Source organism: Bufo gargarizans, chromosome 7, assembly GCF_014858855.1.
Source record: "Bufo gargarizans isolate SCDJY-AF-19 chromosome 7, ASM1485885v1, whole genome shotgun sequence".
Lineage (NCBI taxonomy): Eukaryota > Metazoa > Chordata > Amphibia > Anura > Bufonidae > Bufo > Bufo gargarizans.
The window spans coordinates 61549403-61567894 of record NC_058086.1 but is presented as its reverse complement, the minus strand read 5'-3'; the positions used below and the strand labels follow the sequence as shown (position 1 = coordinate 61567894).

At 43.5% G+C, this 18492-nt stretch overlaps 1 protein-coding gene across 1 annotated transcript in view; it reads right to left on the bottom strand.

Moving 5' to 3' along the window:
- Positions 1 to 998: 998 nt before the first annotated feature.
- Positions 999 to 18492, bottom strand: part of NCF2 (neutrophil cytosolic factor 2) — a 48440-nt gene continuing 30946 nt past the window's right edge. Inside the window, exons 11-15 of the mRNA XM_044302033.1 lie at positions 17952 to 18001; positions 10640 to 10779; positions 8710 to 8815; positions 7544 to 7703; positions 999 to 1631 (exon numbers count right to left, since the gene is read on the bottom strand). Coding sequence (XP_044157968.1) covers positions 1546 to 1631; positions 7544 to 7703; positions 8710 to 8815; positions 10640 to 10779; positions 17952 to 18001 — 542 coding nt within the window. The 3' untranslated portion in view covers positions 999 to 1545. The remainder of the gene's footprint in view (positions 1632 to 7543; positions 7704 to 8709; positions 8816 to 10639; positions 10780 to 17951; positions 18002 to 18492) is intronic.

Below are 18492 nucleotides of genomic sequence, written 5' to 3'. Positions count from 1 at the left end.
GTATAATCTATATGAGGTGTCCAGGCATTAGGGGGGACATTATAGGGGTTAGATAACCCCTTTAACAGTCCATATTTCAAGAGGGTCTCAGAACGGTGTTTAGTGTCCCTTCTGTTATAAGGGTAGTGGTTGTGGCTTTGTCGTCAGATCATCACTCCCATGCTTGTTTTTTAACTCTTTATTAAGGATATTTAAGTGACATAAAGTTACACGACATGTCGTCCAGTGCTAAAGCCATAATACATGAAGTAGTAAGAAGACCATAGATACTGATAGAACGTATTGAACATAAAATGATAGAAGAGACGTTGCTACAGACACTATTTCCTGTAATGCTACCGTTTTGTGTATACAGCTCCTCTGCGGACCCATGTATCTCCGTGGCTGCAGAATGCAAAAACTAAATGCTGTGTGGTCTGATCCTGCCATCATGCAATCCCGCTGCAGAAAATCATTTACACTACGTGTGACCATACCCATGGAGCAATAAAAATAGGACCAAGGCCTCATGCACACGACCGTTGTTTTTGTCCGCATCCGAGCTGCAGTATTTGCGGCTCGGTTGCGGAACCATTCACTTCAATTGGGCTGCAAAAGATGCGGACAGCATTCCGCGTGCTGTCCGCATCCGTTGCTCCGTTCCGTAGCCCCGCAAAAAATGTATAACATGTCCTATTCTTGTCCGTTTTGCGGACAAGAATAGGCATTTCTCCAATAGTTCAGTTCCGAAAATTGCTTAAGGCACACGGGCGGCTTTCGTTTTTTGCGGATCCACGGTTTGCAGACCGCCAAAAATGGAATGGTTGCGTGCATGAGGCCTAAAGCTACATGCACACGAATGTTGTTTACTTTTTTTTTTTTTTTTTGCAGATAGGATGCGGACCCATTCATTTCAATGGGTCCGCAAAAATCGCGGACATCACACCGTGTGCTGTCCGCATCAGTATGCCCGTTCCGTTGCCCTGCAAAAAAAATAGTGCATGTTCTATTTTTTTCTATTTTTCTAGTATAGGCATTATTACAATGGATCCGCAAAAAGAAAACGGATGCCATACGGAACATCATCAGTTTTTTTGCGGACTGCAAAACACATACGGTCGTGTGCATGTAGCCTGAAGGTGAAAACAAGGAAAGTTCGATTTTCTTGCTCCCTGACATTGCACCTCTGGTGTAAGAAGAACAAATGTTGACAGAAAGACCCTGTGACACCTGCTAATGGTCGGTCTACTAATAGATTGACCACAATGCTTGCATACATACTCTTGTGAATGCTCATTTCATACATAGCTGATCTCTCTATGATGCTGCATATAATGTACTGGTTGTACTGGTATTACTGGTACAGGATGGAGAGCTTTATCAGGTCTGAAAGATGATAACACGGTTTGTAAATCCGGAGGACTCCACTGGTTCTTGGAAAGATTTCTTATTTTATTTTATATTCTTTTTTACCTTTTTCTTTTAAAAATAAGACGTTACTAAGCAGCGGTATGTTACGGTATATGTGAATGTTTGCAGATTGTTCTAGTCCTTGCATGCCTCCTATCAGTTGCTTTTCACATGCTGGACAAAAGCAGATGGAAAGATGCCCACCTTCTCATGGCATTCTCCTTCCCACCATTCCTGCGACACTGCAACAGAACAAGACAAACTCCTTAGTGCAAAAGTACCGTGCAATGGATCAATACTCCTGCTACATAGCTAGACATCTCCTTAAAGAGGACCTGTCCCCCTTCCCGACATGTCTACTTGCATTCCATGTGTAGTAACAATTCTGGAGCATCTATTCTTATGTCTCTATGACATGCTATTCCTTTATTATTCCTGCTAGAAGTTAGGAATGAATTGCTATGAAGGTCCAGGGGGGTGTTACCAGTTAGGGGTGGGGGGGGGTCCCTGCACAGTCAGTGGCAGCACTGACTGGATAGTCTCAGACTGTGCAGGGACACACTCCCAACTGGTAATACCTATCTGAACCTTCATTACAAACTGCTCGTAATTCATTCATAAACTTTTTAGGAGGAATAATAGAGAAATTGCACATAACAGAGTCATAAGAAAAAATTCGGCAGAATTTTTGTTACATGGGGAATGAAAGTAGTTACTAAAACAGACGTCAAGAGAGGCAGCAGGTACTATTTAAAACTGATCTCCACACCTTTACACATGCTCATGGACGTTACTTTAGTCTGCACAGCACATCACATTTTAGAGCAGAATTTTTTCCTCCAGAGCTATAACTTACCGTATTCACAAGGACGTGTAGCTCTGTTTCATACGCCTGTGATTTAAAAGCTTTATCTGCCTGTTTCCTCCTGAAAACAGCAGGAGGGATTCACCCAAAAAACTGTTTCACTGCCTGCAGCCACCACTAGAGGGCACCTAGGTGCTTTTTTTTTTTCATATTTTTTTTATTTTATTAAGATGCTTTTTTATTTTACATAGGGTAGACAGATACAGTCTTACAATTTAACGTCACATAACAATGTACTAGTTCACCATGTCATCTTATACTAATTCTCCCTCTTATTTTTAACCCTCCCTCCCTCCCTTTTGACCCTCCCTCCCTCCCATTTTTTCCGCGGAGCCACCGTCACTGCACTGAGTATCATTTCCAATTACCCCATATCCGCAACCAGGCTGCCTTTTTCCCGGTTGTTTGGGCAAGTATGTATTCATACTGCTTAACCCTATTCATCCATTCCATCCATTCCTGGAAGTTGGGGTATTTCGTGGAACCCCAATATTTAACAATTATTATTTTGGCCGAGGCAATGCCCCGAAACCAAAGTAGCTGCTCTGTTTTTATCTGTCTCTGGGAGAGTAGCTAGGATCACATATTCAATACATGCTTCATATTTCATAGGGGAGCTGTCCTGTAGTTTCCGGAATATTTTGATCCAATAATCTTTTATCCCCGGACACTCCCACAGCAGATGTTTATAATCACCTCTGTTTTGGTTACATTTATAACAGTTCTGTTTCCTATCTTTGTAAATAGTGTGTAATAGTGCAGGTGTGTAGTAAAGACGGTGTATAATTTTCAGAAGGATCCATGTGTGGGCGGGGGAGACCGTCGATCTTTTAATGTTTCTATAAACAGTGTTCCACAGAATGGGATCCTCATTTTGTAGATCTTTTTCCCATTTAGACTCTCCTCTGAATGTGATCGTTTTAGTGTATTCATATTTTAACTTTACATAAATATGCGATATAGAAGTGTTAAAGGGGTTGTCCGGGTTCAGAGCTGAACCCGGACATACCCTTATTTTCACCCCGGCAGCCCCCCTGAGCCTAGCATCGGAGCATCTCATGCTCCGATGCGCTCCAGTGCCCTGCGCTAGATCGCGCAGGGCACGGGCTCTTGTGTTTTCAATAACACACTGCCGGGCGGTAACTTCCGCCCAGCGGTGTGTTCGGTGGCGTCACCGGCTCTGAGGGGTGGGCTTTAGTTCTGCCCTAGCCGTTTTACTGGCTAGGGCAGAGCCAAATCCCGCCCATCAGTGCCGGTGACGTCACCGGGGTTCCTGTCAGCCCCATGGAGAGCCCCGGTACGTCACCGGAACTCAGAAAAATGCCTTTGCCCTGCGCAATTTAGCTCAGGGCAAAGGAGAGCATCGGAGCATGAACTGCTCCGATGCTCATGTCAGGGGGGCTGCCGGGGTGAAAATGGAGGGCTGTCCAGGTTCAGCTCTGAACCTGGACAACCCCTTTAAAAGTCATATCTTGACAGAGATCTAAAAAAGTGTTCCGTGCAATATTAAAATAATTCTTATTATCCGTGTAGTGTATAGCGTGTCGTAACTGTGCATATCTAAATCTATCAATAAATCCTAATGTGATATCAGGTAGGATTTCATTAAGGGGCTTGATCTGTCCTCCATGAAACACCTGTGCAATTAGATATATCCCATTTTTTTTCCAATATTCAACATCCCCCAGTTGCATAATTTGTGGTAAATGTGCATTCCCCCACAATGGGGTAAACTGGACTGCTTGGGATATTCCAATCATGTGTCTAACTTGTTGCCAAATATACCCAAGCATTCTACTGAACGGATTTGTTATTGTTTTCTTCTCGATGGTGTAGGTTTCGAGGATCTAAAAGAGATCCTCCCAAGGTCTACATTGCTCCCCAAAAATAAGACGAATACAGTTGTTCTTTCGGTTCCTCACACACCATCTTAATTGTGCATCTACGTAATATCCTTTTAAGAAAGGGACGGAGATTCCACCCTCTTCTTTATACAGATATTGTATCTTTATTCTCACTCGTTTGCGCCACCATAATAATTCATTGAAAAGGGTCTCTAAGTTTTAAAAATGTTTTATCTTCTATCATTATTGGGCTAGCGTTAAGTACGTACAATAACATTGGTAATAGCGTCATTTTTATAAGGGCTATGCGATTAATTTGGGACAGGGGGAGTTTTAGCCAAGTTCTAATTTTTCCCTTAACTTTATATCTATTATTGGGAGTGCATTTAGTTTCACATAGTGTTCCAGTTTAGTCCCTATCTGGATACCTAGATATGTTAAGGAGTCTGCTGGGGTCAATATGCTAACCTGAAAGTTCTGACCTGATGGAACCGGGCATCTTAATGGAAGGAATTTCGATTTTTCCCAGTTTATCTCATAGCCAGATAAGCGTCCAAATTCGTCCAGGCTTTCCATGACCCTTGGCAGATTCTTAAACCCTTTCCCTAGGAAAAGTAGCATATCGTCCGCGTAGAGACTTATTTTATCTGCTTCTCCCTCACACCCAAAGCCCGGTATATCCCCGTCTGCTCTGATTTTGCATGCCATTGGTTCCAGAAACAACGAAAAGAGCAAGGGGGAGAGGGGGCATCCTTGACGCGTTCCCCGGGACAGGGGGAAAGGGGCAGAATATTTACCATTAACTCTGACCCTGGATACCGGATTTTGATACAAAATGCGACCCCTTCTGGAAAAGTATTCGCCTATTTTCACTCGTGACATCACTCTCCAGAGGAAGGGCCACTCCGCCCTGTTGAAGGCCTTAGCCGCGTCCAAGGACAGAATGGAGCAATCCTCCCCCTCCCCCGTCTGGATGTTCAAAAAGGCCCTCCTTACGTTGTCCTGTATGTTCCTTTTGGGATGAACCCGGTTTGGTCCGCATGAACAACTTTATGAATGACTGATTTGAATCTGTTAGCTAACAGTTTGGCAAGGATTTTGTAATCTGTGTTCAACAGAGAGATGGGGCGGTAAGATGTAACTGATAGAGGGTCTTTTCCTTTTTTGGGGATTAATGTGATGGTTGCTTCCATCCATGAGGGGGGTAGGGAGCCCGTTATCCATGATTCGTTTAGTACCTCCAACATTAGAGGAAGAATAATTCCTTCATGTTTCCGGTATACTTCAAATGGAAAGCCATCCAGCCCTGGGGAAGTATTACCTTTAATAGATTGCAACGTGGTATGTAGCTCTATCAATTGGATAGGTCTATTCAACCAATCAATATCTTGTTGGTCAAATTCAAGAATCTTAATATTGGCCAGGTATTGATCTATTTTTTCTCCCTGATTTGGGGACCCAGCTTGGTATAACAACGAGAAGTATTGGGTAAATTCCCTCAGTATATCATCGGGGTCTCGTAGAATGCTTCCTGCCTCTGTCCTGATTCCCATGATGTTGCTACTCCCTTTTTGGTTTTTAACTATTATGGATAACAGTCTACTCGGTTTGCCTGATTCGCTAAAGGTTCTTAACCCTGAAAAGAACATTTTATTCTGTGCTTTTTTATATAAATATTGTTTATATTCATCTTGCGCTTTTTTTTAGTTGAAGTTGTTTTTCTGAGGTATTTGCCAGGGTGGTCTCGTTCATTATCTGATCTAGCCTACCTTCTAGTTCTTTTTGAGTTTGCGCAAAGACGTTTTTCTGTTTCCTAATTTGATGTGCTTGGCTCATGCAGTTTTTTTTTGGGTAAAGACTCATTCACACATCATTGTTCCACGAACGTGTGCTGTATGTGTTCTCCACGGACAGCACACATCCCCATTCATTATATTGTGTATTTGCACATAAGTGTTTTAGCCCGGTCTGCGGGTCCGTGTTTTTTTTTTTAGCACAGAAGCATGCTCTATTTTGTCTGTGTTTATGGATCTATCATGCCTAGTATAGTCTATGCGTCCGTGAAAGTCACAAATGCCATCCATGTTTCACGGATCATTAGGAAGAGATGCTTTGAAAATTGTATTAGCTGTGCAGTGTCACGGAGGACACACGAACTGCAAAAAGCGGACACACAGACCCAACACGGATTCATCACATGCATCTTCACGGAGGCATCACTGACCACCTTTTCATGGATTTAAACACGGATGTGTGAATGAGGCTTAGGCCTCATGCACACAAACGTTATTTTTTTCCATGTCCATTCCGGTTGTTTTGCAGATCGTATACGGAACCATTTATTTCAATGGGTCCGCAAAAAAAAAAAAAAAAACGGAAGTTACTCTGCATTCCGTTTGTCCGTATTTCCATTCCGCAAAAAAAAAAAATAGAACATGTCCTATTATTGTCCGCATTATGGAAAAGGATAGTACTGTTCTATTAGGGGCCAGCTGATCCATTCCGCAAAATACGGAATGCACACGGACGTCATCCATATTTTTTTGCGGATCCATTTTTTGCAGACCGCAAAATACATACGGTCGTGTGCATGAGGCCTTAAAGGTCTAAACATTGTGCAGTCAGAGTTGTAGTATTTGACTAAGCTCTGCAGGGAATTTGTAGCTCTGTATCAGAAAGAAACAATCAGACGTAAAAAATTTGGCACAGAATTTTGGTGTTTTTGGTGTTTTAAAATAAAAAACCAGACATGAAGGAAAGTAAAAAAAAGTCTAAGTCAAGTTTGGCATGCAAATGATAGGAAAAAAACAGACGCGGGTGACAATCTTGTGTGCCTCAGCGTTTTTTCACGGACCCATTGACTTGAATGGGTCCGCGAACCGTTTTCCGTGAAAAATATGGGACAGGTTATATTTTTTTTACGGACTGGAACCACGGACACGAATGACAAACGGTGCATTAGCCGAGTTTTCAACTGACCCATTGAAAGTCAATGGGTCCGCAGAAAATAACGAAAAACGGAACAACGGACACGGAATGAAACAAAGGTCGTGTGCATGAGGCCTTAGTGAAATGCTGGGAGAACACCTTTAAGTTGTGAGGTCATGGAACATTTTCAAATTAGGGAATGATAATTTCCCCCATTCAATTTACTGTTTGGAGAGAGACATGGCTCTGACCACCTCTCAGTTGGGTGTAATGGCAGCTACCACAAAATAATGTAAAACAACCGTAATACTGTGCCAAAGAGACTCATATGGCATCCCTAAAGAATGAAAATGTGGCATGTTTCCATCACACACCAGCGGAGAATATGGCGCCTCCTAGTGCCTAATGGTCATACTGTCCTATAGAGCCTATGGACCTTTCCTTTTTCCAGATTTTCCTGTAAAAAGTAAATTAAATTAAATCGTCAAAGCAGAAACCAGTAGGCAGCCATGCTCACCCTTATTGAGAACCTTGATAACATCTCCTTTTTTAAACGGCAGATCTTCCGGCTGCGAAGCCTCATAATTAAACAATGCGGTCACAGTGGTCCCTGTTTTATCATCCAACGTAAGATGGCTCAGACCTTCTTCATCGGCTCTTTCCATGGGCTGTTCCATCTAAGAACAGTGAAAACGCATATGGTTGTCTCAACTATTTCTTAGACCGCATTCCTACAAACGCGTGCAGTGACTTAAATTGGGCCTCACACACAGCGCTGCAGGCTATGTGTGAGCTTGCAGTATAGCACCATTCATTTGAATGGAAGCTGAGCTGCAATACCAGACACAACCTATGTACAGGAGTGGCGCTGTATTCTAGAAGAAAGCAGCCATGTCTTTCTAATCCTGTAGGGAGGACGCAGCAGGAAAAGGGGGGGGGGGGGGGGAGCTGTCTGCCTCTCTAAATTGTCACTATTAATGGACGTGCACTTTAGACGTTTTTACAACATTAGGTCTACAGCTGATATACATAATTACACAGACAACTGTTTGCTGGATGATGTTGGTTAAAGGGATTGTCCACGGTTTAAAAAAAATGATAGCAGGAAAATCTATTTAAAAAATAAATAAATAAAAAATTTAAATTACCCATTTAATTCCTTGGCAGTCTTTGTTAACGTCGCTGTAGCAGTCATGTCCACATGACTGCCGCAGCCAATCCCTAACATCAGCCATCTCAAACGGAAATCCACATGACTGCCGCAGCCAATCCCTAACATTAACCATCTCAAGCTGACATCCACATGACTGTCACAACCAATCCCCGACGTCGGCCATCTCAAGCAAGCATCACCACTGAGATCAGTGATAGACTGCAGCGGTCATGTGCACTGACCAGTGTCAACCACAAGAGCAGCTGGATTGGAGCTGCAAAAGTTAAACAGGTGAGATTTTTATTTATTTTAAAAAGTATTCCCTGCAGTTATTTTTTTTTTAATCCTGGACAAACCCTTTAGGGATTTAGGTGCAACAAAGGAAGTGTAAAGACATTTGTTCTAGTAGGGTATCCTGGTATTGCAAAGACCCAGCAGAGTATATTACATGTGATGTCATCCATCCATATTCATTGTTTCCATAGAACAACATTTGGTATCTAGAACTAAGTGCATTGCGCGTCACTTACTTCCACTTCTGTGCACTTGAGTTTCAGGCAGTTGTCTGTCATCTGTTTCCATGCTCTTTCTATGTTGTCTTTGCTGAGCAGGACTTCATTATCTCCATCTACAAAACTGAAGATATTACAGGTAACATCATACGCCAATGGATTCTTACAATGCAATGTATAAAGATAGCCTATCTGATTGTTGGAGGTCCGACTCCCAGCACCCCCACCAATCAGCTGTTTGCCTCGTGGTTTTAAAAGCAGAGCACCATACATTGCCATTCACTTAAATGGGACTGAGCTGCATTTAGACCAATGAACATGACATCACTGGCCTGGGAAGAGACGGCAACAGAGTCAGACCTCCACCAATCAGATATTGATCAGGAGGACCTGGCTTGTCACATCATCAGAGCACAAAATGGCAAAAATTTCCCCGTGATTAGCCCGCATCACGTGTCCCAGGACCAAAGATTACTCTAAGTTAACCAACCAGTTATAGCCATATTACTATACCATTTTTAGAGGCTGGAAAATTGTGAAGGGAAGCAACCCATATAAATGTAACGCCAAGCCTACTAGGGGGGTTCACACACATTTTTTATTTTTTTCATTTTTTTAATGCTGTATTTTAATAGAGAAATATAAAATGCACTACAAATTTTAATCTGTTTTCCCTTAGTGCTAGAGCTCTGTGTACTAAAAGGACAGATGGAATTCTTAATTATTTAAATGAATCACTAATTAGTAGAGTAGACTAAGTAGCGCACTCTGAGCCTATACAAATGACCTCCCACCTTGTACGTGTCTAAAGAAGTAACCTACATAGGGCAGGAAACTTGTGCTTCTTTTAGGGCTAAGGAAGAACAGATTAAAGTTAGAATTCAATAACATCCTAACCAGCGGCACAATAATGGGTACTTAGCAAGAAGAAACCCTATAGAGAGGGCCCTCTTGTGTGGCGGAACTCAAAATCAATCGCACGAGAGATGTCTCCTCCGAGAAATGAAAATTCAACATATAGTGCAAGCTCAAAGCTGCGGGCTAAATCTGATCCAGTAGGGTCAAACCTTAATCAGCCAAAGGGGGTGGATTCTGCTCTAACAGAGGGAGCTTAAAGTAAGCAAACCAACTGTCCTTTTTCACAATGGACAAAAAAAAAACACTAAATGGGAGTGGCTAGATGTCTTGAGGCTCCGGGTGCTCTACTTAAAGGTGTATTCCCATTTCATGCATTGACGGCATATCACTAGAATAGGAGAAGGCGTCAGAATTTCCTAAACGGGGCCGTCTCAAAGCAAAGGAGAGCACAGAAGAGCTCTCTTTTCACTTTTATGGGATTTCCGTAAATAGCTGACTGAGCGCGTTTTGCAATTTTCGAAAGTCTCATACCGGTGAATGGAGAGCTCTCCATTCACCTCTATGGGAGATGGGCCCCATACTGGATAAGGATCAGCTCCCAGAGGAGGGACTGCCACCTATTTGACATTGGTGACATATCCCGGCGATATGTCACCAATGTCTGAGATGAGACAACCCCTTTAATTAGTGATTAATTTGACTAATTAAAAACTCCTATCTGTCCGACTAGTACAAAGGGGCAAAAATACCCCAATCACTGTGATGCTGGTTAGGACATACGAGAATAATACAGATGCTTAAAAATCTTATGTGAAAAAGTAGGAAATAAAAAACAGTTTTTAAGACAACCTAAAGCTATATTATAAAATTCCAGAGAATGCTTTCTGTGTATGCCCCCTACCCTTACGTCTTCATGTAGAGCAGTGAATAAAATAGCTGCTTTCATTGATTGAAGCGATCAACGATGATGCAAAAATTTACATGTCTGATAAATGTATAATGAACTAGTTTAGCTATGGTCAGCTATTCTGGATGTTTTTTTTTTTTTTTTTTTTTTATCTTTCCCCTTTAGAAAACTTTAGGCACTTACTGGAGTTTGATGCTGCAGGGTGTCAGCTTTAGCTTACTGCTGATCAATATCAAGAGGTCGTCGTATGAAAGTTTTTGGGAGACCTGTATTGCTACTGTGTATTTGTAGTAAACTTTGACAATGTAGGATGCTGAGGATTCCTGCAGGATAAGAGACACCAGGGTGTGAGTGCGTGAATACACCAGACAGGACGTTTGTGAATCATGGGGCATATTTTGCATGGTATTGCTTTAACATAGGTTACTAACCCTAGTGCTAGTCTTAGAAGTCAAAGGGTTTGTCCTAGAGATGAGCGAATCGATTCATCTCATCAACGAGAGTTATAAAGCGAGGGACACTTTTGGGTAGCGGCGCATGAACAGTCCCTGCCCTAGAGGCAGAAACAGAGCAACTGTGTTGGTGCCACTACTCAGAGCAGTGACGCAGGCGCGAGACTGTCAGGGCCAGGCGAGATGGGCGGTCATGTCAAGCAAGTAGTAGGGGAAAGCGGCAGGACAGCTAAAAAATTCTCGTGGTTGAGCTATATCGATTCCTACGAATCAATTCGCTGATCTCTAGAACTTTGACCCAAGATTTAAAGTTAGCCCATATGCTGAGGATAGGGGATAAGAGTTTGATCAGTAGGGGTCCAACCACTGGGACCTCCGCTAATCACAAGAACTGAGTGGAGATCAGGTATCGGCCAGTAACAAGTGCAGCACTCCCAGTGGTTGGACCCCTATCCTGTGATACGAGATACATATAAATCATGGGACAACCCCTTTAAGACGTTCCTATCTTAACATTTTTAGTATATACATAATATGAATATGCCATAGGTCATGGTCAAACCTCTTTAACCCTCATTTATCAGGAGTACAAACGTCAGGAAAAATTGATCTAATTTTTCCTGAAATTAGGATCGAAGTCCACTTCCTTAACTTTGATTCGCTCAACAGTAATCACCATGTTCTGACCCCCATCAGCGTTATTGCCTATCGCAGACATTAGCCCCAGGTGTCTGCTGTGTGAAACGGCAGGCACCCTGTGGCTATGGCACTCACTTTGCTCCAGAGTGGGTGACGACTTCCATTATATATGTCGTCAAGGGGTTAATGTAAAAAAATGAAAGTCATGCATCATATAGAACATGACAACCTCTCTCTAACAATCCTAGAACCAGCCCCTGTACCTCACATGGATCCAGAGATCTCCCCATTCATTGCTCTGCTAGATTTATATCAAGCTGGCAGTTTAGGGGGTGTGCTCTCTCATTGGGTATTTCCTTTCTGCTGCAGCTAGTGACAGTTAAAGGATGGAACTGAGCATGTATGTCCACCTCAATGAGTTGGACAGAGAAATTTGAAAAAGAGCAAACAGCAGGTGGCGCTACACAGATACAATTTGATTGAATAACTCAGTGGCTTTAGTTAATTTCTAATTACATGCAATTACAAAACTACTCAGATCCAGGAGCTGGTTTGAAAACTGTAGAATATTTTTCATGGGGCCACTCCTTTAAGCTTAGGGCATGTACTCAACAATTATGGTTAGCAATTTAACCACCTCCCGACCGCTGTACGCACATATGCGTCCGGGAGGTGGTTGCTTTACTCCTCCTGGACGCATATACGCGTCATCTCGCGAGACGCGAGATTTCCTGTGAACGCGCGCGCACAGGCGCGCGCGCTCACAGAAACGGAAGGTAAGCGAGTGGATCTCCAGCCTGCCAGCGGCGATCGTTCGCTGGCAGGCTGGAGATCCGAATTTTTTAACCCCTAACAGGTATATTAGACGCTGTTTTCATAACAGCGTCTAATATACCTCCTACCTGGTCCTCTGGTGGTCCCTTTTGTTAGGATCGACCACCAGAGGACTCAGGTAGGTCAGTACAGTCCCACCAAACACCACACTACACTACACCCCCCCCCCCCGTCACTTATTAACCCCTTATAAACCCCTGATCACCCATGATCACCCCATATAAACTCCCTGATCACCCCCCTGTCATTGATCACCGCCCTGTCATTGATCACCCCCCTGTCAGGCTCCGTTCAGACGTCCGTATGATTTTTACGGATCCACGGATACATGGATCGGATCCGCAAAAAGTATACGGACGTCTGAATGGAGCCTTACAGGGGGGTGATCAATGACAGGCGGGTGATCACCCATATACACTCCCTGATCACCCCCTGTCATTGATCACCCCCCTGTCATTGATCACCCCCCCTGTAAGGCTCCATTCAGACGTCCGCATGATTTTTACGGATCCGATCCATGTATCCATGGATCCGTAAAAATCATGCGGACGTCTGAATGGAGCCTTACAGGGGGGGTGATCAGTGACAGGGGGGTGATCACCCTGATCACCCCTGTCATTGATAACCCCCCTGTAAGGCTCCATTCAGACGTCCGCATGCGTTCTGTGGATCCGATCCATGTATCCATGGATCCGTAAAAAATCATGCGGATGTCTGAATGGAGCCTTACAGGGGGGGTGATCAGTGACATGGGGGTGATCACCCTGATTACCCTGATCACCCCCTGTCATTGATAACCCCCCTGTAAGGCTCCATTCAGATGTCCGCATGCGTTCTGTGGATCCGATCCATGTATCCATGGATCCGTAAAAAATCATGCGGATGTCTGAATGGAGCCTTACAGGGGGGGGTGATCAGTGACATGGGGGTGATCACCCTGATTACCCTGATCACCCCCTGTCATTGATAACCCCCCTGTAAGGCTCCATTCAGACGTCCGCATGCGTTCTGTGGATCCGATCCATGTATCCATGGATCCGTAAAAAATCATGCGGATGTCTGAATGGAGCCTTACAGGGGGGGTGATCAGTGACATGGGGGTGATCACCCTGATTACCCTGATCACCCCCTGTCATTGATAACCCCCCTGTAAGGCTCCATTCAGACGTCCGCATGCGTTCTGTGGATCCGATCCATGTATCCATGGATCCGTAAAAAATCATGCGGATGTCTGAATGGAGCCTTACAGGGGGGGTGATCAGTGACATGGGGGTGATCACCCTGATTACCCTGATCACCCCCTGTCATTGATAACCCCCCTGTAAGGCTCCATTCAGACGTCCGCATGCGTTCTGTGGATCCGATCCATGTATCCATGGATCCGTAAAAAATCATGCGGATGTCTGAATGGAGCCTTACAGGGGGGGTGATCAGTGACATGGGGGTGATCACCCTGATTACCCTGATCACCCCCTGTCATTGATAACCCCCCTGTAAGGCTCCATTCAGACGTCCGCATGCGTTCTGTGGATCCGATCCATGTATCCATGGATCCGTAAAAAATCATGCGGATGTCTGAATGGAGCCTTACAGGGGGGGTGATCAGTGACATGGGGGTGATCACCCTGATTACCCTGATCACCCCCTGTCATTGATAACCCCCCTGTAAGGCTCCATTCAGACGTCCGCATGCGTTCTGTGGATCCGATCCATGTATCCATGGATCCGTAAAAAATCATGCGGATGTCTGAATGGAGCCTTACAGGGGGGGTGATCAGTGACATGGGGGTGATCACCCTGATTACCCTGATCACCCCCTGTCATTGATAACCCCCCTGTAAGGCTCCATTCAGACGTCCGCATGCGTTCTGTGGATCCGATCCATGTATCCATGGATCCGTAAAAAATCATGCGGATGTCTGAATGGAGCCTTACAGGGGGGGTGATCAGTGACAGGGGGGTGATCACCCTGATTACCCTGATCACCCCCTGTCATTGATAACCCCCCTGTAAGGCTCCATTCAGACGTCCGCATGCGTTCTGTGGATCCGATCCATGGATCCGTAAAAAATCATGCGGATGTCTGAATGGAGCCTGACAGGGGGGTGATCAGGGAGTCTATATGGGTGATCACCCCCCCTGTCATTGATCACCCCCCTGTCATTGATCACCCCCCTGGTAAGGCTCCATTCAGACATTTTTTTTGGCACAAGTTAGCGGAAATTTTTTGTTTGTTTTTGTTTTTGTTTTTTCTTACAAAGTCTCATATTCCACTAACTTGTGTCAAAAAATAAAATCTCACATGAACTCACCATACCCCTCACAGAATCCAAATGCGTAAACATTTTTAGACATTTATATTCCAGACTTCCTCTCACGCTTTAGGGCCCCTAAAAAGCCAGGGCAGTATAAATACCCCACATGTGACCCCATTTCGGAAAGAAGACACCCCAAGGTATTCCGTGAGGGGCATATTGAGTCCATGAAAGATTGAAATTTTTGTCCTAAGTTAGCGGAAAGTGAGACTTTGTGAGAAAAAAACAAAAAAAAATCAATATCCGCTAACTTATGCAAAAAAAATAAAATTCTAGGAACTCGCCATGCCCCTCATTGAATACCTTGGGGTGTCTTCTTTCCAAAGTGGGGTCACATGTGGGGTATTTATACTGCCCTGGCTTTTTAGGGGCCCGAAAGTGTGAGAAGAAGTCTGGGATCCAAATGTCTAAAAATGCCCTCCTAAAAGGAATTTGGGCACCTTTGCGCATCTAGGCTGCAAAAAAGTGTCACACATGTGGTATCGCCGTACTCAGGAGAAGTTGGGGAATGTGATTTGGGGTGTCATTTTACATATACCCATGCTGGGTGAGAAAAATATCTTGGTCAAATGCCAACTTTGTATAAAAAAATGGGAAAAGTTGTCTTTTGCCAAGATATTTCTCTCACCCAGCATGGGTATATGTAAAATGACCCCCCAAAACACATTGCCCAACTTCTCCTGAGTACGGCGATACCAGATGTGTGACACTTTTTTGCAGCCAAGGTGGGCAAAGGGGCACCTTTCGGATTTCGCAGGCCATTTTTTACACATTTTGATTGCAAGGTACTTCTTACACATTTGGGCCCCTAAATTGCCAGGGCAGTATAACTACGCCACAAGTGACCCCATTTTGGAAAGAAGACACCCCAAGGTATTCCGTGGGGGGCATGGCGAGTTCCTAGAATTTTTTTTTTTTTGTCACAATTTAGCGGAAAATTATGATTTTTCTTTTTTTTTCTTTTTTCCTTACAAAGTCTCATATTCCACTAACTTGCGACAAAAAATAAAAAATTCTAGGAACTCGCCATGCCCCTCACGGAATACCTTGGGGTGTCTTCTTTCCAAAATGGGGTCACTTGTGGCGTAGTTATACTGCCCTGGCAATTTAGGGGCCCATATGTGTGAGAAGTACTTTGCAATCAAAATGTGTAAAAAATGCCCTGCAAAATCCGAAAGGTGCACTTTGGAATATGTGCCCCTTTGCCCACCTTGGCAGCAAAAAAGTGTCACACATCTGGTATCGCCGTACTCAGGAGAAGTTGGGCAATGTGTTTTGGGGTGTCATTTTACATATACCCATGCTGGGTGAGAAAAATATCTTGGTCAAATGCCAACTTTGTATAAAAAAATGGGAAAAGTTGTCTTTTGCCAAGATATTTCTCTCACCCAGCATGGGTATATGTAAAATGACACCCCAAATCACATTCCCCAACTTCTCCTGAGTACGGCGATACCAGATGTGTGACACTTTTTTGATGCCAAGGTGGGCAAAGGGGCACATATTCCAAAGTGCACCTTTCGGATTTCACCGGTCATTTTTTACAGATTTTGATTGCAAAGTACTTCTCACACATATGGGCCCCTAAATTGCCAGGGCAGTATAACTACCCCACAACTGACCCCATTTTGGAAAGAAGACACCCCAAGGTATTCCGTGAGGGGCATGGCGAGTTCCTAGAATTTTTTATTTTTTGTCGCAAGTTAGTGGAATATGAGACTTTGTAAGGAAAAAAGAGAAAAAAAAAAAATCATCATTTTCCGCTAACTTGTGACAAAAAATAAAAAATTCTAGGAACTCGCCGTGCCCCTCACGGAATACCTTGGGGTGTCTTCTTTCCAAAATGGGGTCAGTTGTGGGGTAGTTATACTGCCCTGGCAATTTAGGGGCCCATATGTGTGAGAAGTACTTTGCAATCAAAATGTGTAAAAAATGCCCTGCAAAATCCGAAAGGTGCACTTTGGAATATGTGCCCCTTTGCCCACCTTGGCATCAAAAAAGTGTCACACATCTGGTATCGCCGTACTCAGGAGAAGTTGGGGAATGTGTTTTGGGGTGTCATTTTACATATACCCATGCTGGGTGAGAAAAATATCTTGGTCAAATGCCAACTTTGTATAAAAAAATGGGAAAAGTTGTCTTTTGCCAAGATATTTCTCTCACCCAGCATGGTTATATGTAAAATGACACCCCAAAACACATTCCCCAACTTCTCCTGAGTACGGCGATACCAGATGTGTGACACTTTTTTGCTGCCAAGGTGGGCAAAGGGGCACATATTCCAAAGTGCACCTTTCGGATTTTGCAGGGCATTTTTTACACATTTTGATTGCAAAGTACTTCTCACACATTTGGGCCCCTAAATTGCCAGGGCAGTATAACTACGCCACAAGTGACCCCATTTTGGAAAGAAGACACCCCAAGGTATTCTGTGAGGGGCATGGTGAGTTCCTAGAATTTTTTATTTTTTGTCGCAAGTTAGTGGAATATGAGACTTTGTAAGAAAAAAAAAAAAAAAAAAATCATCATCATTTTCCGCTAACTTGTGACAAAAAATAAAAAGTTCTATGAACTCACTATGCCCATCAGCGAATACCTTAGGGTGTCTACTTTCCGAAATGGGGTCATTTGTGGGGTTTTTCTACTGTTTGGGCATTGTAGAACCTCAGGAAACATGACAGGTGCTCAGAAAGTCAGAGCTGTTTCAAAAAGCGGAAATTCACATTTTTGTACCATAGTTTGTAAATGCTATAACTTTTACCCAAACCATTTTTTTTTTGCCCAAACATTTTTTTTTTATCAAAGACATGTAGAACAATAAATTTGGCGAAAAATTTATATATGGATGTCGTTTTTTTTGCAAAATTTTACAGCTGAAAGTGAAAAATGTCATTTTTTTGCAAAAAAATCGTTACATTTTGATTAATAACAAAAAAAGTAAAAATGCCAGCAGCAATGAAATACCACCAAATGAAAGCTCTATTAGTGAGAAGAAAAGGAGGTAAAATTCATTTGGGTGGTAAGTTGCATGACCGAGCGATAAACGGTGAAAGGAGTGTAGTGCCGAAGTGTAAAAAGTGGCCTGGTCATGAAGGGGGTTTCACCTAGCGGGGCTGAAGTGGTTAACCATAAAAAACATTCTTAACCATATAACAGAGTTTATGGAAAAAGAGTTTCTGGATTTCTGCGTGTGACTAAAGGAATGTTATTGCTGTAGTTCTTTCAAATATAAGTGGGCCCCTTTACAACGCATACCTTTGGGCCGGTTGGTGATTTTTCTCTTGTGATAAATTTATCTGTTTTTTCTGGAGGAAAAAAAAATGAGAAAAAAAAATCTGTTATAATCATACACTTGATAGCAAGAGCTACATGGCGGTAAATCTCACAGTCTGTAGGGTCCTAGAGATACAAGGTGCAGGCTCCTCTCCTAGCGGCCCGCACGCCTTCTCCAGCAGTCAGGGCTCCTCAAACTCAGCAGAAGGAAGCCGTCGTTCCTTCCTTTCGTCTGTTGTTCCTGATGCTCCTCCTACTCCTAGTCACAGGTTGTCTCTTTGCAATCGATAACCGAGGCAATTGCAAAGAGACAACAGTATGCAGTGTGCACTCATCCAACGACACAGAAGCTGCACCTCCACCTGGCCAAGTGTCTGGTAGCACAGTCCTTCCCTTTAATTATCGTGGATTCTGCCCATTTCAGTGAACTGATGGCTTGTGTCAAGCCAAGGTGGAGAGTCACAAGCCGTCATTACTTCTCTAAAAAAGCTGTACCAGCCCTACACATGTATGTTGAGCAGAA